Raw genomic sequence first — 25,208 nt, 5'->3', positions numbered from 1 at the left:
GGCTCAGGTGTGGGAATCTCCCTCACATCCTCTGCTGTGAAGATCAATGCAAAGAATTTATCTATCTTCTCAGCAACGGCCTTGTCTTCCTTAAGTGCTCCTTTAGCACCTCGCTTGTCCAGTGGCCCAATAACTGTTCGGCAGGCTTCCTGCTTCTGGTGTACTTTAAAAAAAATTGCAGTTAGTTTTTGCTAGTTGCTCTTCATATTTGTTTTTGGCCTGCCTAATTATACATATACACTTGCCTTGGCAGAGTTTCTTTCTATTTTCCTCAGTAGGTTTGACTTCCAATTTTTAAAGTATGCCTCTAATCGCCTCTATTATTCTGTTGTTTACCCATGGTGGCATTTTTTTGGTCCTCTTACTGTGTTTTTTTATTTGGGGTATACATAGAGTTTGAGCCTCTGTTATGGTGAATTTAAAAGTTTCCATGCAGCTTGCAGGCATTTCATTCTTGTGACTATTTCAGTTTGCAGGTCCCACTCCACACACCACCCCTGTGCAGACTCTGCCATATAAAACCAGAGCTGCCCAGGCTCCAGCCACACTCAGACCCACACCAGCCAGATTGTGGCTGAGGCTGAACCAGCCACCCTCCCTCAACGGGTGGGCTCTCCCCCCGCCTCCCTGCGCTGCCCACATGTGTCTCCCTGTAACGCTCCTTTCAGCTCCATCACTTTGGAAGGCATTTGTTGCTGGTGGATTGTGTTCCCTGAAGAGACCTGGACAGGCAGTGCCCGCTGGGGCCATGGCAGGAGCTGGGCCAGTCCTAGGGTGCTGTCGCGGGTGCCCACAGACTCAGAACCCACAGCACTGGGAACATGTTCAACACTGGATTACTGTCGGGAATGGCCTGACTCGGGACAGGCTGGCTCAGGGGTTAGAGCTCTAGCCCAGGACTCAGGTTCATGTCCCTGCTCCATGACAGCTCCCTGCATGACCGTGGGCAAGTCACCTGGTCTCTCTGGCACAGATCCTCCAAGGCATGTAGCCATTGGCTGTACTGAGAGCCAGGGTCCGTGCCTCTGTCCCCATCTGTACCATGGGGATAAATCTGCCCCAGACGGTGCGGCGCTCAGACACTATGGCGGGGCAGCCACACATTGAGAGACGTCATTACGCTGACCTAAGCCCAGGTGTAGACGCTGCGAGGTCAATGGTGACCCAGCGCCCGCCTCTTGAGGGAGTGGCTCTAAAGCAGTGGGAAAGCCCTTCTGTGGCTGTCGCGAGTGTCTCCAGGACAGTGCTGCAGCTGGACTGCTGGAGCACTCAGAGCACGTCTACGCTATGACTCACGCGCCAAGGCCCAGAGGAGGCAGCTCAGTGGAGACCCTATGCCAGCTCCTCGGCATGTGAGTTACTCCCTTGCCCCAATGGGTGCTTGGATCTGAGGGACCCTCCTGGCTGGCACTGCCGTGCCATCGCACCCTCCGCTGGGCCGCACTCAATGAGGCAGGTTCACGTTACTCACTGCCTCACTCGGACAACATTTCTGACATGAACCAAGAGCTCCCTGCCAGAGCAATGGGAGGGAGGGCCAGACCAGCTGGGCACACCTGTGCCATGTCTGCAGGACCCACAGGTAGAACGGATCAACCCAGGATGAGCCACCTGGGCCGGTACTTACCCAAGCTGACAATCTCCCACAACAGCACCCCAAAGGACCACCTGAAAGAGAGACAGTGCTTGGGTCTCCAGCAGTGCCTCCCTCCCGGGCCCCCTCGCCCAGTTCCAGCATATCTGTCTGCGGGGTTCACTCTGGGACAGGAATGGGAGGGGCTGGGACTGCACCAGGGGAGGGGGCTGGGAAGATGGAGGCACTGGAAATGGGGACAAGCTCTTCAGAGCTAGGACTGTGTCCTGCTGGGGCTGAGCAAGGCCAGCGCAACGGGGCCCCGCTGTAACAGGAATCCCTGGCTCTGAGCACAGCGAGCCTGGGCTGAGCGGGGGGATGGGCTAGAGGCTGGGAACAAGGCACGGGGAAGGTGTAGGAGCAGTAGCCCCTCCGGTGTCAGCAGGGAGGGTCGGCTAACCCCCTTCTGCATTGGCAGAGGGCTAACCCCATAGACATATCTACCCCACAGACCGGGGGCAGGACTCACACGTCGCTCTTGGTGGTATACACGCTGTAGTTCAGTGACTCGATGGCCATCCAGCGAACTGGCAGGCGGCCCTGGGGAAAAAGACCCACGGTAATGAGCAGGGTAGTGGGGAAATGCCCCCCCTCCACAGTCATGGAAAGGGGGGGGGTAGGAAACAGCCACTCCTAACCCAACCAGGGGGGAGGGATAGCTCAGTGGTTTGAGCATTGGCCTGCTAAACCCAGGGTTGCAAGTTCAATCCTTGAGGGGGCCATTTAGGGAACTGGGGAAAAAATCTGTCTGGGGATTGATCCGGCTTTGAGCAGGGGATTGGACTAGATGACCTTCTGAGGTCCCTTCCAACCCTGATATTCTATGATTCTATGATACAGGTGTCACCCACCACTGAGTGGGGAAAGCCGGGGTAGGGAACAGCTGCCCCCAATCCAGGCAGCGGGAGCCATGGGTAGAGGGGGGTTCACGGCCTTGCTGTGGGACAGAAGAGATCTTGTACTAGGACAGGAGCAATTACAGTAATTGTCCCTAGAGCTGCTGGGTTGGGGCATTGCAACCTAGGTCTGCCAAGGGCGCAGTGGAGAGCCCCTCACGCTGGACTCACCATGGTTTTCTTCACATAGACCTCCTCCCCTCGGGAAAGGCCAAAGTCGGCGATCTTGGAAGCCAGGTTCTCCCCCACCAGAATGTTCCTGGCTGCCAGGTCCCTGTGAATGAACTGAGACAGCCGTGGTGAGTGAGGGCTGGGCCTATGTGGCCCCTTCTGGAGACAAGCTGGCGGGCCCTAGCTCGGCACAGCCTCCTGTTACTCCCAGCCCTGGGACGTAGAACAGGGACCAGCTTTGGTGACAGGTGTGTGGGGGTGGGGACGATGCAGCATTCACCCTCTGGGACTCTGCAGCTGGGAACGGGAAGGTGCCGGCGGGCCCTAGCCTCGGCCCTTTGGACATGCTGAGGGACAAAGCTATTCTGCTTCTGGTCCAGCCCTCATCCCTGGGCACATCTGGGCCCCAGCTACTGCTCCTGAGGAAGCTGATGGCTGCAGTGGATCCTGATCAGCTCTCCTGGATCCTGGGGAGTCTCCCCTGTGCCAGCTGGCTGGGCAGAGGGCAGGCAGCCAAGCTGCTGGTGGGTTCAGGGAGCCTGGCCAGGAGGCAGCAGAAAGGAGCCTGGACTCAGCAGCAGTGGCTCCAAGTCCCTGGAAGTCAAAGTGCTGCACCTAGGACTGGCTGGGCTTTGGGGCAGCCCTAGGAAGAGGCGACTGGGGGCCTTTCACACCCAGCACTGGGGCAGCATGGGGCGGCTAAGCATGGGAGGATGCTTCAGCAGGGCTCGGGGGGGGCCCGGCTCCCCGCATTCTGGGTCAGAGCATGGGTAGGTCAGCTGGCTGCCCCGGAGACCTGTGCCCTGCCGGGCCAGCCACTGAGCAGCAGAGCTGCTCTCTGAGACAGGAGCAGGCAGTGCCATGGCGCCAGCTCCTCCATTCCCGTGCCCCACGTGCAGAACACGTCACAGCCAATCAGAACGCAGATAGGCCGGAGAGACCTATACTCGTTGGCTAGTTTGCCCCAGCTCTGTGTCTTGTTGGTGGCAAGTGACATGCTGGGGCGTGGTAACGCTGCCTCACCGCAGGCAGGCTGGGCTCCATGTCGCTGGGTCACAGAGCGGTGGCCATGGCTGGAGTGTTTCAGGGAGAGCCTGGTGCCAGACGCCTCAGCTCCTGGTTCTGATACACAGCTATGCAGGCACCGGCACCCCTCCCACGCTCCTGCACACGCACCCACGTAGCTATCATGGCTGCTGGCCCTGGCAGAGCTTGGCACGTGCTCAGAGCAGGCAGGGCAGGGGAGGGGACACACCTGCTTCTCGCTTAGATACTGCATTCCCTTGGCCACGTCGGAAGCAAACTGGAGGAGCTGCTGGGACGTGAGGGTAGATGCCGTCCCATGCTCCTTCGCGAAGGCCGGGTCAGTCTCTAGGACTCGGCTTTTCCGGAGGAAATCGAGCAGGTTCCCATAGGGAGCATACTCAATAGCAATGTACAGGTAGCCTGAGGGACAAAGGAGGGAGACAGGCCTTCAACATCCTGCAGTGGGTAGGGCGGGCAGGACTTTGCCCAGAGCACAGAAGAGGGCAGCGAAGCAGGTATGGGGAGAAGTGCAGGGACCCCAGGAACAGCAGGGAAAAAAGCCTGGCCCAGCCCACCCAGAGCAGCGGGGGGGGGGGGGGGGGGGAACTCCCACCTTTGTTCTCACAGGCCCCCAGCAGGTTGATGATATTGGGGTGGTGTCCCAGTTTGCACAGCACCTCTAGCTCCCCCGCAAAGTCCCGGTGGTCGTTCTCTGAGGCAAACTCTGAAACAAGCCAGGAACAAACGCTGCAGTCCAGGGGCCCAGGCCACAGACACCCTCCTGTCCCCAGCCACCCCCCTCTGCAGTCCCAGGCCCGAGACACCCTCCCATTGTCAGCCACCCCCCTCTGCAGTCCCAGGCCTGAGGCTCCTGTCCACAGCCACCCCCCTCTGCAGTCCTGAGGTACCTCCTCCACCCCTCGGCCAGGTGTGACTTAAAACAAGGCGACTGGCACCGCACCCCCGGCAGGCGCAAACCACCAGCACTGGCTCCCATCCCCCGTGGCACCCTCCTGGGTGGGTGCAAACCTCCATCACGCCCCCCCCCCCGCCCCTGAGACACCCTCCCACGTGGGTACAAACCTCCATCACGCCCCCCCCGCCCCTGAGACACCTTCCCACGTGGGTACAAACCTTCAGCACTGCCCCCCCCACCCCCCGTGGGTGCAAACCACCAGAAACCCTCTCCCCTGAGGTGCTCTCCTGGATGGGTGCAAACCCCCATCACCCGCCCACTCCTGAGAAATCCTCTCGGGTGGGCACCAACCATCGCCCCCCCCCCCAGGTGTCCACGCTGTTCCCATTCAGATCGTGTTTGGGGGACACGCACTGGGCACTTCTCGGATTTGGACTTGGGCCCCACGGAGCCCAGATGTGGGGCCTTCAGGCAGCCCTGTGAGCTCTGGTGACTGCTCAGTATCTCAGCTGCTTGAGGCTGAGTCTGTCCCAGTACCTGCAGCAAACTCCCGCTTGGGCCCTGGGGCCCAGCTCAGGGTGCAGGGATCCCGGCCAGGATGTGTACGTTGTCCTTAACCCCCTTGCCATTCATCCCTCCCTCCTGGGCCCCAAGCAGGCGCAGGCTCGCTCACCTTTCAGCATCTTGATGGCTGCATTCATTTTCAGGCCGTCCTTTTTGATCATTGCCCTGATGACCTGCCCGAAGTTCCCCTCTCCAATCATATCCTCAAATTTGATGTCCTCCCACTCCAGGATGGGGTAGCTGAGGGGCTCAGGCTGGGGCTTTGGCCGGCGAGTCAGGGTCAGGGTCCCTGAGTTGAACTGCAGGATGGTCTCTTCCCCCTGAGAAACAGGTAAGGGAGAAGTTAAAGATTTCTGGCCCCCAAGGAACCCAACACCGTGGTCTGAGCAGGTGCTGGGGGTGATGGTGTGTGTGCGTGAGGCATGCTTCACGCTGCCCGTGGTGCACTAGGATTAGAGGTTGGGCTGGCACATGGGGACTCAGGGTCTGATGAGGCAGAGGCAGCATTACTCACTGAGCCAGACTGGTAGGTGAAGGTCCGGCGCCGGTGAAAAAAATTCTTCTTAATAAGGAAAAGTGCCAAGAGGGCAAAAAGGATGGTGAGGCAGGTGACGGACACGGAGCCAATGATGGCCATGAGCAGCTGCTGGTCTATTCCCGAGGGCTGCATGTCCTGGCTTTTCAGTCTGGGCACCTCACTCAAGGCACCTGCAGGGAGGGAGGGGAACAGAGGGCTCATGGCTGTGCCCGGCTCAAGGTGTCAGATGCACCAGCTCCAGCCCGACGCAGCTCTTTGCACTGCTCCATGCACTGGGAAAACCCCTCTCCTCCTTGGCTGAGTAGGGCCCTGCAGCCCAATAGCAAAGGCCATGCAGTGAAGTGGCTGCAGCTGACCCTGGCATTTCAGGGCTCTGCAGTTCACCTGCCCCAGGCATCACACTGCATGACTGGAGCCATGACAACACGTTCCCAGCCCTGACAGCTGCAGCTTATTTGCACCCACACATACACTGATTTGCACAAGTGTTGCATGTTCCCCATGCTGCATTGAAATGAACATTGTTCTGGAAAGGGCGTTTTACTCCCCTTCAGGCTCTGCCCTTCCCTGCCCCCCAGCCCCACTGACTTATTATTTCCCCCGTCTCCTCTCTCGCACCATTCCCCTCCCCTCCTTGCTCTTTTTCACCTTCAGTTTCTCTCTTGTGCCCATTTCTGCTTGGCCCTGCCTCCCCACGCCAAAGACAATGTTCCAGACCCAGGAGCTTTGCTGTCTCCACACACCACAGCAGTGCTGCTGGGAGCAGCTCTCCTGTGGGCTCGCAGCTGATGTGGGGGTCAGTGCCCAAGCCGCTCAGTGGGTCACACACCAGCGGAGAGGTGGTTACTGGTGACACTCTGGGGCATAGCACATCACCCACTAACTAGGCTTTTTGCAGGGCTGGACACAGAGTCAAGACTCCAAAGGGGCCTCCCAAGGGGCCTGTGTGGGGGGGGTGCCAGCTGGGCTGGGGCTGCCCTGGCAATATGGCTGTGTGTGGGAGAGGAGGGAATGGATACAGGTGCCAGGCCTCCAGCTGGGGTGGGGTCCAAGACGTAGGTCAGCAGAGCAGCCGGGATGAAGGGGGACTGCATACCCCACTCAGTTCAGCACTTTCCTGGTGCGTCTCTGAAATAACCCACTTACCGTCCCCCAGGGTCTCCGCCTTCACAGGCTCACTCCACTCCCCAGGCACATGGGAGTTCGCTCGGACCCGGAACTGGTAGCATGTGCTGGCGTTGAGGCCCGGGATGGTCTTCGTGGTCTCCCCACCGCTGTCCGTGTCAACCCACTGTGGCTCACTGGCCCCACCCAGCTGCTGCAGCTCCACAATGTACTTACTGACACCCCCGTTGGGATACTCAGGGGCCTGCCAGGTGAGTTTGACGATAGTGTCCGTGAGGGGCTCTGCGTGGAGAGACCTGGGGGAGGAGGGGCCTGGGACGAGGAGAGGAGGGAAATCAGCACCACAGGTAACATCTCCAGGGTGTGAGGCACCAGGCCTGGCTGCGCCCAGCCCCCAGCCTCAGCCACAGCAAAGGAGACTCCCTGGGCTGTGCTGGGCATGGGATCATGGAAAGGACATGTGTGCATGTGGGAGGGGGTGACAGTCAATGGGCCACAGCAGAATAAACACAGAAGGAAGAACAGTGGGATCACCCCCCAGACAGGTCCCCCCTTGACCTCTGGTGAAGAGGGGCAGGGTCGGAGCCGCACACCATGTTCCCAGAGCCGGGGAAGAGGGGCGGGGTCGGAGCTGCGCACCCCATCCACAGGGCCGGGGAAGAGGGGCGGGGTCGGAGCCACGCACCCCGTCCCCAGTGCCAGGGAAGAGGGGCAATGAGGTGGGAGTCTTGACTCCTGTTTGATTTTACTGCTGAGGCTATAGACAGAGCAGACTGAGGGCTGCCTGGATGGGAGGCTGGGAAATGCCAAGGCCACATTTTTTAAATTCACACACACACGGTGACGGGTCTGCGGCGTCAAGAGGTGCAATCCCTGAGCAATGGCGTTGGGCTGGGGAAAGCCCCTAGGCTAGGCACGGTTATTCTGGTAAAAGTGCGCCTTTGCCAGTAGAGCCTATTTCACAGGGAGGAGCTGGAGTAAGACACAAGTTGAGGACTTCAATAGCTCAGACATAGGTCAGGGCCAGGGGTTTGTTACAGGAGTGGGTGGGTGAGATTCTGTGGCCTGCGTTGTGCAGGAGGTCAGACTAGAAGATCATAATGGTCCCTTCTGACCTTAAAGTCTATGAGTCTAAGCTCTACTGGCAAGAGTGCAGTGTGGCTGGTATAAACTATGTCCATGCTAGGAGCACCACTGCAAGAACTGTACTGGCAAAGTGCACCTAGTGTAGACGTGGCCTCAGCCTCATCTTTCTAGTCACCGCTCTTCGTCTGCACTAAATGGCAGGGCTCCCAGGGGCACTATCAGCCCTTCTCAGATACTCCCAGCTTGCACTGCAGGGCTGAGCCCTCAGGGCAGCGGGATGCAGTGCGCAGAACCAGCTACAGGAAATAGAGAGCTGAGGCATCAGCCGGACAGGGAGAGCAGCACATGTTTGGGTGAGCAATGGCTACCATCCCTAGTCAGCACCAATGCTAAATAGTTAGAAGGGATGGGACAGAGGAGGCGGCAGGGTCTAGTGGACGCTGACCACTGCCTCCCTTTACCCCAGCCGTGGTATGGGACAGGACCCACAAGTTAATCAATGGCTGGTCATTTTTTAAATTAACGTTTTAATTTCTTTCTTCAGCACCACAGAAAGAGAGGAATGAGCAGGCTGGGTTGGGCCTGAGGTCTGTGTAGCCTACTCTCCTGTCTCTGACCATAGCCAGCCCAGGAGCTTCAGAGAACACTGGAAAAAGCCCACTGCAGGCTCATGTGGGATAGTGTGCCCTCCATGAAGGTCTCAGCCTGCTCCCTATCTGTCAGAGATTGGCTTAAGCCCCAAAGCAGGGTTTTGTCTCCCTTCCAAAAACCCTTTTACACATTAACTGCAATACCTGTGCATATTACTGATAGCCATAGAAATGTCCAACCCCTCTTTGAATCTTCCTGTATTCTTGGCCGCAATGTCATCCAGTGCCCGTGAGTTCCACAGTCTAATTACAGTATCCCAAAGTCATGCTGAATTTGGTGATTGTCACCTCTAGGGGACACTGTTACTTGACCGCAGGAGGGTTAACCTCTCCAAAGCACAGTTAGCTGAAGTGGGAGCAGTATCTCCAGTTCTGCACATGCCCTGGGGACAACTCGCTGACGTTTATTTTAAGTAGGGTGACTTGTAGAAAAGTCCCTTCTCCAAACAATAGGGAAATTCAGTGCCCCAAAGACAAACTGCATCCGTCTTGCTTGTTACTTAAAGTACTTACATGGGGAACAAATATTTAATAATGGTGTCTTCAATGTAGCAGAGAAAGGTCTAACACAATCCAATGGCTGGAAGCTGAAGCTATACAAATTTAGACTGGAAATAAGGTGTAAATTTTTACTGGTGAGAGTAATTAACCATTGGAACAATTTACCAAGTGTTGTGATGGATTCTCCGTAACTGACAATTTTTAAATAAAAAATGGGATGTTTTTCTAAAAGCTTTGTTCTAGGAATTATTGTGGGGCAGGTCTCTGCCCTGTGCTGTACAGGTCAGACTAGATGATCACAATGGTCCCCTCTCATGTAACTCCAAGGAGGTTGGTGCAGTGGCACCTGGGAAGAATTGAGCTGTTGTGTCTGCAAAGAATCAAACTGGGGATGGTCAGTGCTATAATTTTAGTCCTATTAAATGACACAAGGCTAAGGAACCGCAGCAATTTCAGCCACAAGTTACTGGGCTTGATGCAGGAATCACCGGTGAAATTCCATGGCCTGTGTTACCTATTATTTCATAGAACCGTAGGGTTAGAAGGGACCACAAGGGTCACCTAGTCTAACCCCCTGCCACAATGCAGGATTTGTATTACAATAGCAATCTGGGACGGTGGCCCTACTGTGCTAGTGCTTTACACACATAGGGCAAGCAGTAGCCATGGAACAGGGGATTATGCAGCAGGAAGCCACTCTGGGCCAAACAATTGTGGAAGAAAGAAAAGGAGACAGTGTTTCCCTCCTCAGGCAATTGGCCGAGGGAGTCATGGCTGCAGGGGCAGAGTGACATATGGAGCTGAACTGAAAGAGGTGCTGGATAATAGTTTTATGCCTAATAACACTGGCAACTAGATACTAAGGGCTGGTCTGCACTGAGAACTTAATCAGCACAGCTACATCTCTCAGGGGCGTGGAAACCTAACCCCTGTCGATCTAGCTACCATCTCTCAGGGAGATGGATTATTACGCTGATGGGAGAGCCCCTCCCGTAGGCACTACTTATACTGACACTGGAGCGCTGCAGCTGTGCCGCTGGGGCGGTTCACGTGCAGACATACCTAAGACAAAAGAATGAGCCTCATGCTTCAAGATACCAGCTGATCCCTACAAGGGCCAGGAAAGATTTCCCCCCTCCCCATGTCAGGCTAAGCTATTTACCTGTGCACGACTACCATGAGCCAGGTGCATCATGATTTTTTTGCCTCTTTCTGAGGCATCAGGTATTGGCCATTGCCCCTGAAATAAGCAGGCAGAAGAGCCCAGTGGACCAGTAGTCTGATCTTGTGTGGCAAATTCTATGGATCGGATCCCCAACCAGTGTATCTCCATTCACTTCAATGGGACTATGCTGATCTACGCCAGCTGAGGAGCTGGCCCCATGCCCCTATGACAGACAGTTCCCTCCCTTTGCTCCTGACAGTGCTGGCTCTGCAGGGGCAGGAGGGGCTGTTGGTTACCTACCTTTGCTGTTGATCATGACCTTGTAGAGGTCAGATGGAGGGCCCAGGCTGGTGCAGTGATAGACCGACACTTCCAGGCCATACTCCTTGTTGAACTCCAGGTTAGGGATGCGGGCAGAGTGCACAAACATGGAGGTTATATTCATCTCACGGACAAGCACTTTTGCTGAGTCCAAGAGACGTACAACGAACCCATTTGCTGGCTCGTAGTTATTTGGCAAGTTCCAATTAACATGAAGCGTGTTCTTCCCCTCTACGGACCAGCCTTCGATCACAGGCTTGGCTGTGGGTTCTGTTAGAGACACAAGGTGGATGAGGTAATATCTTTACTGGACCAACGCCTGTGAAAACCAGACAGCAAATTCACTGTGGGCCAGTCCTCTCTCTCCTCCCGAAGGAATGCACAGAGCCTCATGCTGCCAATCTAGGCTCCAGGGCCTGGCAGAACCCTACACTTGTATCAAGCCCCGATGCTGAGGAGGGTGAGAACGCCCCAATAAATTCAGACTAGACTCAGCATGGGCCCAGACTCTCAGATCAGTTGGAACAGAGTTGATTAAATCAGAGAAATTCCAATAAAACTGGGATTGGGCTAGGATGAACTGGACTGGACAGGATTAAATCTCATTGGATTGATTCAGAGCAGGGTGAATTAGGTGAGATTCATGGAACAAATGGCTTGTTGTGAATTAAACCACACGTGTGCAGAGCCCAGGACAACAGGGCCTGATCCCTGATTGGAAGCTCTAGACACTGGTGCAGTATAAATCAATAACCAATAGATGAATCCACCCAGCTCTAGTCCTGGCGGCTCTTGGGGAGGGCAGGGCCAGGCACACCCACTCTGTAATATTTTTATTCGGGGGATTCCTTTCCTGTCTGTCCCCTGTCCCTGCCAGGCACTCACCTTGACACTCTGTCACCATGACCGCCTGCGGTCCCATGGCACCTTCCCCTTTGTCACCAGGGCGACTCAGCTGCACCTGGACCAGGTAGGCCGTGACTGGCCGTAGGTTCATGAGTGTGATGTTTTCACTGTTGTCAACTGTTGATTACAGAGGATCCTGTTAAACCGAAGCCATGTGACCAGCAGCCTTGTTCCATGCTGCGACACAGCTTCCTCCCAAAGCCCAACGCAGGCTGAGCACTGGCAGTAGGATGTCCCCGGCTGGCCTGTTGCCTCTTCCCTCCCGAAAGCTCCCTGGGCCCAGCTGTTAGCAATATGCAACATGGACCTGCTGGATCCCAGCATCTCAGCTCTAGCCCATCGCCGCCGGCTACTCAGCCTGCCCCCTTTTGCTTCTAGGATTTCCCCTGGTGCTACGAGAATGCTCTGTTTGGCGAAGCTAGTACTTGGAGTGCCCGACGCCCAGTGTCTTGGGGCTGGAGCTCAGAACAGAATCTGGGTCAGCACCAGCCCTGCAACTAGAACGAGAAGCTCTTCACAGAGCAGCACATTGGATTCTGGTCATGGTGCTGCCAGGCCTACCCCTCAGGCAGCCATGCCCCACCCTGTGCCCAGGAAAGCCCTGATTGCACTCTCGGCCTTGCACAGATCGAACACGCTCCCTGCAGCATCACACGCTCTGCTTTCTCCTAAAGGCCCCTGCAGAGATTCCCTGCGATGTGGCAGCCAGGGCAAGGCAGAGTGGGATTAGCTGGAGACAGGGGAGGGGACCTCATGGGAGTGCTGAGGAAAACGGCGAGGGGAGAACTGGCCGAGCGAAGCCCTCACCTGCCCTATCCTTCCCTGGCTAGGGTTGGAGTTTCTGGGTTCTTGGCCCGTGTCCAGCCAGGCACGTCTGAGCCACTGCTGCCGTCATGATGTGGCATCATCTGTCAATCTCTACGCAGCAACGGATTCTGCTGGTTTTCACTCAGCCTGGGAGGGTCTCCATAGGCTTTACTGACATGCTAGCTCAGAAGCAGCAGCAGCTGGCTCAGGCCTCCCTGGGGTAGGAGTTTCCTTGTTGTAAAATCAATCGTGGCCAAATTTGAATATGACACCAAAATCGAAGCAGTAGCAAATACAGGGAGGAAAGCATCGTGGCAGAGAGACACGAGGGATCAGTCCTGCAGGCAGCGGGGCAAGAGGCAGAGCGGTTGCCCCGTGACTTTGATCCTGCCCTAAATGTCCCTTGCAAGCTGATTCCCTTACCCACAATGGATGACCAAGGTGAGGTGTTGTCCTTGGGCTTGTAGAGCAGTTTGATGGAGGTGACTGGGCCGTCACCAGAGAATCCATCCACTGGGGAAACCACAAGCTGCCGACTCTGCTTGGCCAGCAGCCGGGGAGGCCTCAGTGGCACTGGAGGGACTGTAGGCAAAGAACAGAACCAACATCAATAAACCCAACACAACCCTGAAGGAAGAAGGAACAAAGCAATGTTTAACATGGACACTTGGCCACACTGACCTGCTGGTCAGCCCTAGCACATCGCCCATGCTAGTCTCATACTACCCCTTTCCTTCGTAGTCTAGGGGGAACCCCATGATCCCAGAGTCTCTGCCGTCAGTACCGTGATGGGACATGCCCTCATCCCACTGATGCAGAGGCTAACACAGATTCCTGCACTCAGGCAGTGCCAGCTAGGGGCATGTGCAGAATCTGCTCCACCTGGAGAAGGGGAGCTTAAAAAGGCAACAATGCTACTGCGAGTGGTGGTGGGGGGATTGCCCAGGAGGAGAGGCTGCTGGGGACTGCCAGTGAGCTCCGGTAGCCAGGGGAGCCTGGCCGGGGGACTGGCTGTCCTTTCCTCCCACCCCGCCCTTGTCTGGGGGCAGACTGACACCTGACATGGGCCAGGGGCCCTGGAAGGCGGCTCCCCACTATAACCAGTGGTGAGGCCTGGGGAATGTTGCGAGGGACTAGAGGGAATTGGACTCACAAGGGACCGCAGGAGTGAACTGAACTGCCAGGAGCAATGAGATTGCCCGAGTGGCTGAGGTTCCCAGAGGGGACCCAGGGGCAAGAGAGGGAAAGATTCTATGGCCAAGACCAGGCTGAGGGTCGGCCAGCTACAAGCAAACCATGCTGGTTCCTGTAACCATGACAATGCCAATTGCTCCCCAGAAGTAGAGGGCAGCCCTGGACCTCCCCTGTGCTGAGCTCAGGCCCAGGGAGCCTGCCTTGGCCTGCGGGGAGATGGATGTCTTCGGCAGTGGAGACTCCACCTCTCTCTAGTTCAGGGGTTCTCAAACTGGGGGTCGGGACCCCTCAGGGGGACACGGGGTTATTACAGGGGGGTTGCGAGCTGTCAGCCTCCACCCTAAACCCTGCTTTGTCCCCAGCATTTATAATGGTGTTAAATATATAAAAAAGTGTTTTTAATTTATAAGGGGGGTCGCACTCAGAGGCTTGCTATGTGAAAGGGGTCACCAGTACAAAAGTTTGAGAACCACTGCTCTAGTTGCTCTTGTAAGCAGAGTCTGAATGAGCTCCCCTGACATCTAGTGGTGAGCTGTGGAAAAGGACTTCAGGAGTTGATCTCATTTGCATGGGCCCACCCACCCTGCCTAGGTGCTCAGCATGATGGACTGCTTGCCCAAATGGTCGCTTGTGGCTGGTGCTGGATCCCTAGTCTCCTTGTTATTGGGGCAGGAGTAATAAAGGGTTGTTATCCTTGTGTGAACTGAGGGCAGCAGAACTGTACCTGGCATACCACAATGGAGGGACTCACCCTCAACTGAATAGCACTCACTAGGCAGGGGACATGGGTTCCAAACACCAATGAGTAGAGGGAGATGGGGTATGTGCACCCAGACACCATTTAAGCTTGGCTCTCCCAACTCTATAATAAAATAACTAATTTAGACTCAATTAAGAGTCTTGCTACATGCTGTAGAGCTAAAATCACTGATACTTAAGTCTAAGTATTAGATTTACTTTTGGACAGTGTTTCTGGTACAAGAGACTGCCTAGTGTGTACAAGCAGTGAGGGTCCTCCCCACTGAGAGCTGAAATCACTGAGAGCTATGTTAAGTGGTGGGCCCAGAAGACATCTTGGTGAGTGGCTGGTGGAGAGGTGTGGCCAGCAAGGTGGCTGGCAGAGGGGCACAGCTGGTGGGGCAGCGAGCAACTGCCCAAGCAGCAGAGTGTGTAAGGTGCCTCCTTACCCCCCTTCCACCCACGGTGGGAGGTGAATTCTACAGATGAACCTCTGGATTCTGGGGCTGCACTGACCAAGGACAGTGAGTGGGGTGCAGTGAAGGGACGGGCACGTTAAAGGGACTTTTTGGTTGCTGGACTTAAGACCCCGAGGGGAAAAGGACACTGCCCAACTTACTTGGGGGTTAAGTATCAGAGGGGTAGCCGTGTTAGTCTGAATCTGTAAAAAGCAAGAGAGGGTCCTGTGGCACCTTTGAGACTAACAGAAGTATTGGAGCGTAAGCTTTCGTGGGTGAATGCCCACTTTCGTCTGATGAAGTGGGCATTCACCCACGAAAGCTTATGCTCCAATACTTCTGTTAGTCTCAAAGATGCCACAGGACCCTCTGTTGCTTTTTACTTGGGGGTGAGTCTTTTGCTCAGGGTTTATATTTATGAACCTACTTGTGGTGTTTTCCCAAATTAATGCTGAGTTACTCCCCAACTTTTATTAAACATTTTTGCTGCACTCAGACTCTGTGCTTGCGAGAGGGGAAGTATAGCCTCTTAGAGGCGCCCAGGGTGTGTGTGTAATTGTCCCAGGTCACTGGGTGGGGGCTTGAGCTGGTTTTGCATTGTATTGTTGAAAAGGAATCTCTAGATATTGAACCCGGCCCTTGTTGCTGCCAACTCGGACTGGCAGAAGGGTCACACTCTCCAACATCCCAGCTGTTCCCTCCCCTGCTCCACTCACCTTTGACATTGACGTTGACTCTCCTGCTGTCCTGTCCCCCGCTGGTGGAAACTCTGCACTCCCAGAGGCCCGTGTCCGCCTCGGTGAGCATTGGCACCAGGAACTCAGAGGTGGTTTTGTCTGTTTCCATGATGGCTTTAATCGACTGGGTGGGAGAGAGAAGCTGCAGTTACCCCTCCTAGGGCCACAGGCACCAAGCACAGCCAGATGGGTAGAACAGAGATGGCTGGGGTGGGGCAGATGGCTGCTGCTCAGGATCCAGGCCCGAGCAGGCTCACGTTCAGGTCTGCAGCCATGGCGCACTAGATGGGGCCACACGGGCCTATGGATTTGGGGTAAATACCAGCTTGGAGACTGAGGTACCTGGGGGCAGCTGGACCTAGTCACACAGAGCCCTGACAGGGTGGAGGGGTGCACAGAGAGAGGGGTAGGGGAGGCACAGAGAGCCTCTCCTGGGCGGAGTGGGGAGAGGCTACAAGGAGCCCTGGCGGGATGGGACTGGGGGGTGCAGCACAGGGAGCCCCCTGGAGGGACGGGACTGGGGGGGCAGCACAGGGAGCCCCCTGGAGGGACGGGACTGGGGGGGGCAGCACAGGGAGCCCCCTGGAGGGACGGGACTGGGGGGGGGCAGCACAGGGAGCCCCAGCAGGACTGGACTGGGGGGGGCAGCACAGGGAGCCCCAGCAGGACTGGACTGGGGGGGCAGCACAGGAAGCCCCCTGGTGGGACGGGACTGGGGGGGGCAGCACAGGAAGCCCTGGTGGGGCAGGACCAGGGGGCACAGGGAGCCCCGGCAGGATGGGACTGGGGGGGGCAGCACAGGAAGCCCCCTGGTGGGACGGGACTGGGGGGTGCAGCACAGGGAGCCCCGGCAGGATGGGACTGCGGGGCAGCACAGGGAGCCCCCTGGAGGGACGGGACTGGGGGGGGGGCAGCACAGGGAGCCCCGGCAGGATGGGACTGGGGGGGGGCAGCACAGGGAGCCCCAGCAGGACTGGACTGGGGGGGGCAGCACAGGGAGCCCCAGCAGGACTGGACTGGGGGGGCAGCACAGGAAGCCCCCTGGTGGGACGGGACTGGGGGGGGCAGCACAGGAAGCCCTGATGGGGCAGGACCGGGGGGCACAGGGAGCCCCGGCAGGATGGGACTGGGGGGGGCAGCACAGGAAGCCCCAGCAGGACTGGACTGGGGGGGGCAGCACAGGGAGCCCCAGCAGGACTGGACTGGGGGGGCAGCACAGGAAGCCCCCTGGTGGGACGGGACTGGGGGGGGCAGCACAGGAAGCCTCGGCAGGATGGGACTGCGGGGCAGCACAGGAAGCCCCCTGGTGGGACGGGACTGGGGGGTGCAGCACAGGGAGCCCCGGCAGGATGGGACTGCGGGGCAGCACAGGGAGCCCCCTGGAGGGACGGGACTGGGGGGGGGCAGCACAGGGAGCCCCGGCAGGATGGGACTGGGGGGGGGGGCAGCACAGGGAGCCCCAGCAGGACTGGACTGGGGGGCAGCACAGGGAGCCCCCTGGTGGGACGGGATTGGGGGGGGCAGCACAGGGAGCCCCGGCAGGATGGGACTGGGGGGGGGGGGGGCAGCACAGGGAGCCCCCTGGAGGGACGGGACTGGGGGAGGCACAGGGAGCCCTGGGAAGATGGGGGGGCACAGGGAGCCCTGATGGGGCACGAGGAGGGGGGGGCAGGTACCGTGAGCACTGTCCCATCAGCCTTGCGCAGCTCGATGCTGTCTCGCACTGGGGGCGGGTTGCCCGTAGCCATACAGCTGATCACAGGCTGGGAACCCAGGTTAAATTCCAGCTCTGCGGCCAAGTTGATGATCTGGGGACTCCGATCTGGGACAGCAAATAGCAGTGCTGAGCAGGCAAGCCCCAGCCCCCCTGAGCTCACCACTCTCCCTGTCCCTGAGCCAGAGACTGCTGCAGGGCGTCTGGGAGGCCCAGGGCTTGGTCCAAGCTGAGGGTTCTGCGTTGAGGTCCTCAAGGCAGCTCCGCAGAGCCACCCGCCCCCTTCCCAGTTTTAGATGCCCTGAAGAAGTGACTGCCCTGGTCTCTAGGGGAAAGTCCCAGCAAGGACGGCTGGTGGATCTGCCCCCCTTCTCCACTGACACCATTTCATTGCTCCTCTCCCAGGTCTCTTCCCTTGCTGGCAGCAGGAGGAGCCAGCATCTCGTGCCCAGGCAGCTCTCCACACCCCAAGCCAGTGCCCACGGTCCATGGTCTGAGCACCTCGGCTGGGCAGTGATGTCCCCTGATGGAGCTGGCCTGCCCAAGCACTGGCATCTGATGGGCCTGCTCACAGTGCTGCAGCACTTTGCTCTCCCACCCAGTGCCAGGGTCCCAACCAGCCACTCTTCGGCGGCTTTCCAGCCGGGGGCACTGCCCTGGCACTGCCAGCCAGGGAGGGGCTGCGTTAGCCTGTCTCTAAGCAGCACTTTGCGGCATTGGGCAGGGAGCAGTTCCTGAGGTTTCGAGCACCCCCAGCGTTACAATGGTCAGTACGTGGGCGGTGCGCAGACACTGTGGGGCTGGGGCTGGGTGAACCTGCCTGGCAGAGCCGCGCCCCAGGCGGATCATAGGTATTGCACTGAGGGCAGCTGTACCTGATTTCTCGCAGCGCTCCCCATGACACCCTGATGGGCAAACACAGCCACTGAAGCGGTTGCAGGTGCCTCCATTTTGGCAGTGACACTCCAGGGCACAGTCTGCGCCGTAGCGTCCAAGAGGGCAGGCTGGAGGGAGGAGCCAAGAATTCACTGGTTAGCAGCAACCACAGAATCAGACCCCCAAGGCACTAATACTGTGTCAGAGCCAGTTCTCACAGGCCCTTCAGTCCAAGTGGTGATGTGTGGCACCCTGCCCCATTCTCTTCCAGCCCAGCTGTGTCCCCAGGGATCCGTTGTGGGGCTGGCCAGGGACATGGGGGAGGAGAGGAGACGGGGAAGCAGCAGAGAAGGTTCGTTTGCTTCTTTCTGCTGCAGTCTGAGCTGTGGAAGTTCCTGTTCCCAAGGCACTTTGCGTGGCTGATGGGCTGGGGCTGCAAAAGTGGAGACATGAGCTGTACTCAGCGTCCTCGAGTAAGCGCCATTGTATCCGGAATGCTGCACAGGCAGCAGGGGACCCAGCAAGAGACAAAAACCACAGCAAAACAAAAGAGCCAAATGTGTGGGTGGGGGTTGGGGGCTGCCTTGGCCCCAGGGGGTATCTCCCTTTTGAAATAGAAAGGTCAGGCCCACTCTGCCTAGGAGGAACCCCGTCTGAGGGTGGTGCCTCTGTCGGGAAGGGGAGAGGAAAGCAGGCAGGCCAAGCTACTGTACCTGTGCTGCACTGTAAGCCACTCCATCCAGAAGCGCAGGAACAGCCGTATGGATCTGGCAGGCAGAAGCTTAGCCCCTTGCAGCCCTGGTCATTGTTGCACTGTTCCTGGCAGTTACGGCCAAACCTCCCTTCCCTACAGGCTTCAAAACAAGACAATTCTCCTCACTACTCTGCTGCAGCCAGCACCGGTCCATTCACTGTCCTCCATTTCCACATGGCCTGACCCTGCCACCACCACAGCCAGGACAAGCTCCGCAGCCAGCACAGAGATGCACTAACAGTTAATGAACTTACCAAAACCAGCAGGGAACCGGGGAGGCCCCGTGCCAGAACACGGCTGAAAACAAAAGTCTGTTGAGTTCCACAAGGCAGAGCAGAGATGCTGGCCATTACTGGTGGGGGAATCCAGCCTCAGTCCCGTGTAAAATATAATGGTATAAGCAGTAAGAGCAAAATGTGTATTAGCGGGAGATAGAGAAACACCACTCACAGGGACAGGATAGGCAGAAATAACTGCTAAGGAGACCTTAGCGACAGCCAGGGGCAGCTTTGACAGCATCAGAGACAAGGCTAAGCCAAATGGACCCAGATAAGAAACAGCCCCAGCTACTGCACAGAGCAATCTTTCTACTCCAGTTCCATTTTGCAGCATAAAACTCCAAGATGGAGCAGCGTAAGTCAGAGCTGAGGATTTCTGCCATCTTGCTGGCACAAGAGATCTCAACTCAGGGGACAATGAACAGATGATCTTTGGGTAGGGCCAGATACTATGAGAACCTAGTCTGCTGTGCCCAGGCCAGGAGTCACAGATTATAGGGCCAGAAGGGACCATTGTGATCAGCTTGTCTGACCTCCTGCACAGCATAGGCCAGAGACCTGCCCTGAATTAATTCCTGTTCACACTAGAGGATAATGCTCAGAAAAACATCCCAGCTTGATTAAAAATTTGGAGCAATGGAGAATCCACCAAAACCCTCGTAAGTTGTTCTCCTCACTGTTTAAAAATTTGCACCTGGTTTCCAGTCTAAACCTGTCCAGCTTTAAGTTCTAGCCAATGGATCTTGTTATACCTTTGTAAGCTATATTGATGAGCCCCCATTATCCAATTTCTCTGCCTTGTGTAGGTACATATTGACTGATCAAGTCATGCCCTTCTCTTTGTTAAACTAAATAGATTGAGCTCCTTGATTCTCTCACTGTATAGTACATTTTCTGATCCTTCAGTCATTTTCATGGCTCTTCTCTGAACCTTCTCCAGTTTATCAACATCCTTTTAGCAGTATGGACACCAGAACTGGACACAGTATCCAGTAACAGCTTCACTAATGCTGTATACAGGAGGTAAAAATCACCTCCCTACTTGACAATCTGTTGTTAATGCATTCAAGGATACATCCACCATCTTAGCTACAGCATAGAATATCAGGGTTGGAAGGGACCTCAGTAGGTCATCTAGTCCCACCCCCTGCTCAAAGCAGGACCAATTCCCAACTAAATCATCCCAGCCAGGGCTTTGTCAAGCCTGACCTTAAAAACCCCTAAGGAAGGAGATTCCACCACCTCCCTAGGTAACCCATTCCAGCATTGCAACAGGAGCTCACGGTGACCACTCATGGTGATCTGCACCTCCCCCGTGGGTCTATGGTGATTGTGCACCTGCGAGGTGAAGAGACGATGAGGTCACTATATTCTGGGTGCACCATGGAATGGAGCCTGAGCTCTGTGACTCTCCCTCTTCGTGGAGTCCCAGAGCCCGGGCTCCAGCCCAAGCCCAAACGTCTACACCACAGTTAAACAGCCCTTTAGCCCAAGCTCTGCAAGCCTGAGTCAGCTGACACAGTCCAGCTGTGGGTTTTAATTGCAGTGTAGACATACCCTCAGTGTTCAGACTGTATTTTATTCTAAACCCTTCCAATCTCACCAGTACAGTGCAACATCACTGTGTGCAGTTCTGGTCTCCTATGTTTAAAAAGGATGAACTGAAACTGGAACGGGTACAGAGAAGGGCCACTAGGATGATCCGAGGAATGGAAAACCTTTCCTATGAAAGGAGACTCGAGGAGCTCGGTTTGTTTAGCCTAACCAAAAGAAGGCTGAGGGGGGATATGATTGCTCTCTTTAAATATATCAAAGGGATTAATACCAAGGAGGGAGAGGAATTATTTCAGCTGAGTAGTAATGTGGACACGAGAACGAATGGATATAAACTGGCCGTGGGGAAGTTTAGGCTTGAAATTAGAAGAAGGTTTCTAACCGTCAGAGGGGTGAAATTTTGGAACAGCCTTCCGAGGGAAACGGTGGGGGCAAAAGACCTTTCTGGCTTCAAGTTTAGGCTTGATAAGTTTATGGAGGGAATGGTTTGAAGGGATTATGTGATTTTAGTCAATTAGTCATTAACGTGCCATCGCGGGTAAAATGAGGGTCCGGCTGTAGACTCTTGCCTGTATGCTCGGGGTACTGCTGATCGCCATATTTGGGGTCGGGAAGGAATTTTCCTCCAGGGTAGATTGGCAGAGGCCCTGGAGGTTTTTCGCCTTCCTCCGCAGCATAGGGCAGGAGTCGCAGGCTGGAAGATTCTGTTGTGGGTGGGTCAGCTTTTGTGGCCTGCATCATGCGGGAGGTCAGACTAGATGACCATATTGGTCCCTTCTGACCTTAAAGTCTATGAGTCTATGAGTCTATCACAGTATTCAATCCCTACATCTTTCTGCCTCTCTTTACTAGGGCCTAGGAGGAAAGGCGATCTCCCTCTCTAGGGAGCCGGGCCAGGCCAGGCTCAGATCAGCCACTCCAGTCCCCCCTTGTAACACTTCCTTCCTGGCTTTTATCAGGTTAGCCAGTTGAGGACTAATTAGTTCCTTACCTCCCCATCCTCTCCTTCTGATTAGCTCATTGTTCAGTCAGCTGTCTCTGGGAAAACTAATTGAGGCTACAGTGATCAGAGTGCTGACCCACCTGTCAGGTCTCAGCACTCTGTCACACACCTTGGCATGAGCTCCCAAGTGTGATGCAAAAAGGGCCAGTGTGATTCTGGGATATAGGGAGCAGGGTGGGGGTTTTACCTCTGTCATTGGTGATACTGCTACTGGAATACTGCACCCAGTTCTGACATCCACATTTTTAAAAGGATGTTGAAACATTGGAGAGTGTGCAGAGAAGAGCCACAAATATGAATTGAGGGCTGGAGAACATGCCTTACCACTGAGACTTACAGAGTTCAGTCTGCTCAGTTTACCAGAAAGAAGACTTGATTACAGTGTGTAAGTCTGTTCATGAGGAGAAAATACCAGGTACTTCAGGGCTCTCTTATTCAGCAGAGAAGGACAGAACAAGAACCAGTGGCTGGAAGTTGAAACCAGACAAATTCAAATTAGAAATAAGGCCAAAAATTAGCCATCAAGGTGATTTACCACTGGAACCAGCTCCCAAGGGAAGTGGTAGATTTCCATCTCCTGCTGTCTTCAGATCCAGTCCGGCTGCCTTTCTGGAATTGCTGCTTTACCACAGTGGTCTCCAAACTTTTTTGATCGCGCACCCCTATCAGTAAACAATTTTTGAGCATGCACCCCCTGCCGCACCGCAGGGCCGGCTCTACCATTTTTGCCGCCCCGAGCAAAAAAAACCAAACTGCCCGACTTGCCGAAGGGGGGAGGGGGAGAAGGGCGCTCGGACTCCCGCCTGAACTGCCGAAGCGGCGCTGCTCCAGCGGCGCTCCTCCTGCCGTGCACCCTGAAGGATCCTCTTGTGCAACCCCTGGGGTGCGTGCACCCCACTTTGGAGACCACTGCTTTACCAGACACAAGTTGCTGGGTTCAAAACACGGGGAACTGGGTGAAATTCTCTGGCCTGTGATAGACCGGAGATAAAACTAGCTGATTTAATGGTCCCTTAGGGCCGTAAAGTCTCTGAGTCTATGAACCCAGACCCTCAGTGGGAGGAATCTTTAAAGGCATCTTTACAAAAGGACAGTTCCTCTGTCCCAGGATCTAAGCCCCAGCTTCAGCACGAGGGATCCGAGATGACACGCTGCCTCCCACACCCAGCACTAGCAGAGCCTCTTGCAGGAGAAGGTTCTCTCAGATCCCTGAAGGCTTCACGGTCCTTAGCTGAGTGCCACTCCTGGGGGCAGGTAAGGCAGTTCCCTGCCTCTCTGGAAGAAATGGGGAGCAGCTCCTGCCCCCGTCCTGCTAGAGGGGCCCAGCCTCCCATGCAGGCCACGGAGACTCACAAACAACAGACATTTGACAAATCTGTCAACCCCCCAAAAACCGCAAACAGCCCCTATTGTCTAGGGAAGGCTGAGCCACAGACCTCCTCGAGCCCATCCCCGTGTCACAGACTGAGGTCAGCCCCAGCCCTGCATCACTGTTCCTGTCACACAAGGAGGCCCAGCTCCAGCCTGGCTTGTTCCTATCCCTGCATCCGCATCCCCATCCCCCAAGGAGCCCCAGGTCCAGCACAGCCCATCCCCATCCCCATCCCTGCATCACCATCCATGCCGCACAACAAGGCCCAGCGCCAGCTCCAGCTCATCCCCATCATGGTCTGTCCCCATCCCTGAGTCACCGTCCCTGCCACACGGCAGAGAAAGGGGAGAGGAAGGCTCTGTGCCTACTGCAGCTGGAAAATGGGAGACGGGGACTCAGGGTCAGTGGAGGGAGTGGGGTGTTTATTCCCTTGGCCTATGGAGTGTGGAGGTACCTATGCCCCACGACTGCTTACTCCTGCTCCAGAATGCACCTCCCCCCACAGGGGCTGGGTGTGTGGAGTCCATACCTTTCTCACAGCGCGTGCCCATGAAACCTGGGGGGCAGATGCACTCCCCAACACTGTCGTGGCAGATGCCTCCATTCAGGCAGTCAGGACAGTCCTTCTCACAAGAGGGGCCCCACTTCTTCGCTGGACACCCTGGGAGAAAGCAGGGGGGTTTAGGGCAGTGCCACATGTACCTGTGGGAGCACCGGCTGCATGCTCAGTCTGAACTGAAGCCCGATGGACTCCTAACCTCAGGAAATGCGAGTGCAGAGCCTGCCCGCTAGGCAGGGCCAGGGCAACGGGATCCAGTATTCTGATAGCAGGAAATGCCAGAGGGGCCCGTCTTCCCAGCACACAGACCTCAGCCTCGTGGCACACACGTGTTCTGCGCCCCCAGTTAACATGGCTCTGCATGAATGCCTCACTGGCACCCCAAAGGGCAAAGCTGAGCCGCTGCTCTCTCCCACCAAGCCCCGCTGCTCCCTGTTCTTTGGCACCCACCCCCCTCTGTGTCACTCAGGCCTGGAACCTGGCGTCACCTTCAATTCCTCCCTCCCTTGCACCCACGCGTTCACCATGCTGCTTCCCTCTCCAGAACGTTTCTTAGATTCTACCTTTGTTTTCTATCCACACAGCTAAGCTGCCCTCCAGGCCCTCCTCGCCTCCAGTCCTGACCACGGCACGCGCCTCCCCATGGAGGCATGGCTGGGGGAGAGCACGGCAAGAGCACTGCTGTATCCCAGCCATTTCTGGCTGCCAGAGGCGCCTCGCAGGGCCCAACACAGCCTAGCGTAACTTAGAGCAGCATTCTGTACAGGCCCTAGCGCCAGAGGGCGGCAAACGCGGCGCACAGCTGAGCTCAGACAAAGCCAGAACAGGGCCCATGTCTGTTTGTCTGACCCCAAATCCAAGACCCCCGTTTCTCTTGGGCCAGGTCCCAGCCTAGACTGAGCCCTCACACCCACCAGCCTCTTCTCCAGTGGGTCTGTTGTATGTCTGGAGCCTAGGCTCTGGCCCCACATGGCATTCCTGCCCTGTTCCCTACCCCAGCCAGGCTCCAGACCCAGCCCTGAGGTCCCACAGCAATCTTACCTCTCACAATCAGCCTGTAAAAGGCACTTGTCAGGGGACTGTCCCCAATGAATGCGGCACTGTACACCCCATTCTCACTCAGACCCACATCCGGTAGGGTTAAGGTGAACAGCGTCCCATTCACTTCACCCCGGTCCGTTGTCTGGTAGTAGGTACCTGAATTAAGGAACGAGGGAAAATGGCATCAGGTCCTGAAGTTACCCAACACTGGAGCTGGCCTGAGTCAAACCCTGTCCCTGTTAGTCCCTCTAGGGAAAGCCAACCATGTGCAGCTGGGCAACACTGAGGGGCTCTGCCCTCTTCAGCTTGATGACCCAGACACGTCTCTAGGATGTGGGTGAGCATCAGGTCTCTCCTGGACTGTTCCTGAAAGGCCAGGCCAGCAAAGTGAGTGCAAGGGCATGAGCCAATCCCTGGTGGCCAGTCCCGTGGCCGTCTGTGGGGGATAGGGATAGGGATCCCAGAAAAGGCAGGGGTCAGACAAACATGCAGCCTGACTCCTCTCCCTGGTTACTGAGGCGCTCCCTCCAGGGTAGGTCTGAGCCCCCAAGGCAGCACTGTCTGGAGGGACCGCATCAGATGGAGGCAGTGTCTCTCAGGGTCCGTCTGCACTGCAGCAGGGTGC

General features: G+C 56.3%; 1 protein-coding gene across 1 annotated transcript in view; it reads right to left on the bottom strand.

Annotated features, from left to right (window-relative positions):
- Positions 1–25,208, bottom strand: part of TIE1 (tyrosine kinase with immunoglobulin like and EGF like domains 1) — a 39,710-nt gene that overhangs the window by 3,458 nt on the left and 11,044 nt on the right. The window contains exons 4-20 of the mRNA XM_065409418.1: positions 24,584–24,739; positions 23,513–23,644; positions 18,736–18,876; positions 18,022–18,150; positions 17,109–17,254; positions 15,412–15,556; positions 12,729–12,887; positions 11,478–11,615; positions 10,572–10,862; positions 6,891–7,181; positions 5,721–5,914; positions 5,316–5,526; positions 4,340–4,450; positions 3,956–4,146; positions 2,701–2,814; positions 2,103–2,173; positions 1,628–1,668 (exon numbers count right to left, since the gene is read on the bottom strand). Coding sequence (XP_065265490.1) covers positions 1,628–1,668; positions 2,103–2,173; positions 2,701–2,814; positions 3,956–4,146; positions 4,340–4,450; positions 5,316–5,526; positions 5,721–5,914; positions 6,891–7,181; positions 10,572–10,862; positions 11,478–11,615; positions 12,729–12,887; positions 15,412–15,556; positions 17,109–17,254; positions 18,022–18,150; positions 18,736–18,876; positions 23,513–23,644; positions 24,584–24,739 — 2,661 coding nt within the window. The remainder of the gene's footprint in view (positions 1–1,627; positions 1,669–2,102; positions 2,174–2,700; positions 2,815–3,955; positions 4,147–4,339; positions 4,451–5,315; positions 5,527–5,720; positions 5,915–6,890; positions 7,182–10,571; positions 10,863–11,477; positions 11,616–12,728; positions 12,888–15,411; positions 15,557–17,108; positions 17,255–18,021; positions 18,151–18,735; positions 18,877–23,512; positions 23,645–24,583; positions 24,740–25,208) is intronic.

The sequence above is a fragment of the Emys orbicularis genome, chromosome 8 (assembly GCF_028017835.1).
Source record: "Emys orbicularis isolate rEmyOrb1 chromosome 8, rEmyOrb1.hap1, whole genome shotgun sequence".
In the NCBI taxonomy this organism is placed as follows: domain Eukaryota; kingdom Metazoa; phylum Chordata; order Testudines; family Emydidae; genus Emys; species Emys orbicularis.
Note: the sequence above shows the minus strand (reverse complement) of the source record. Positions and strands in the feature narration are given on the sequence as shown.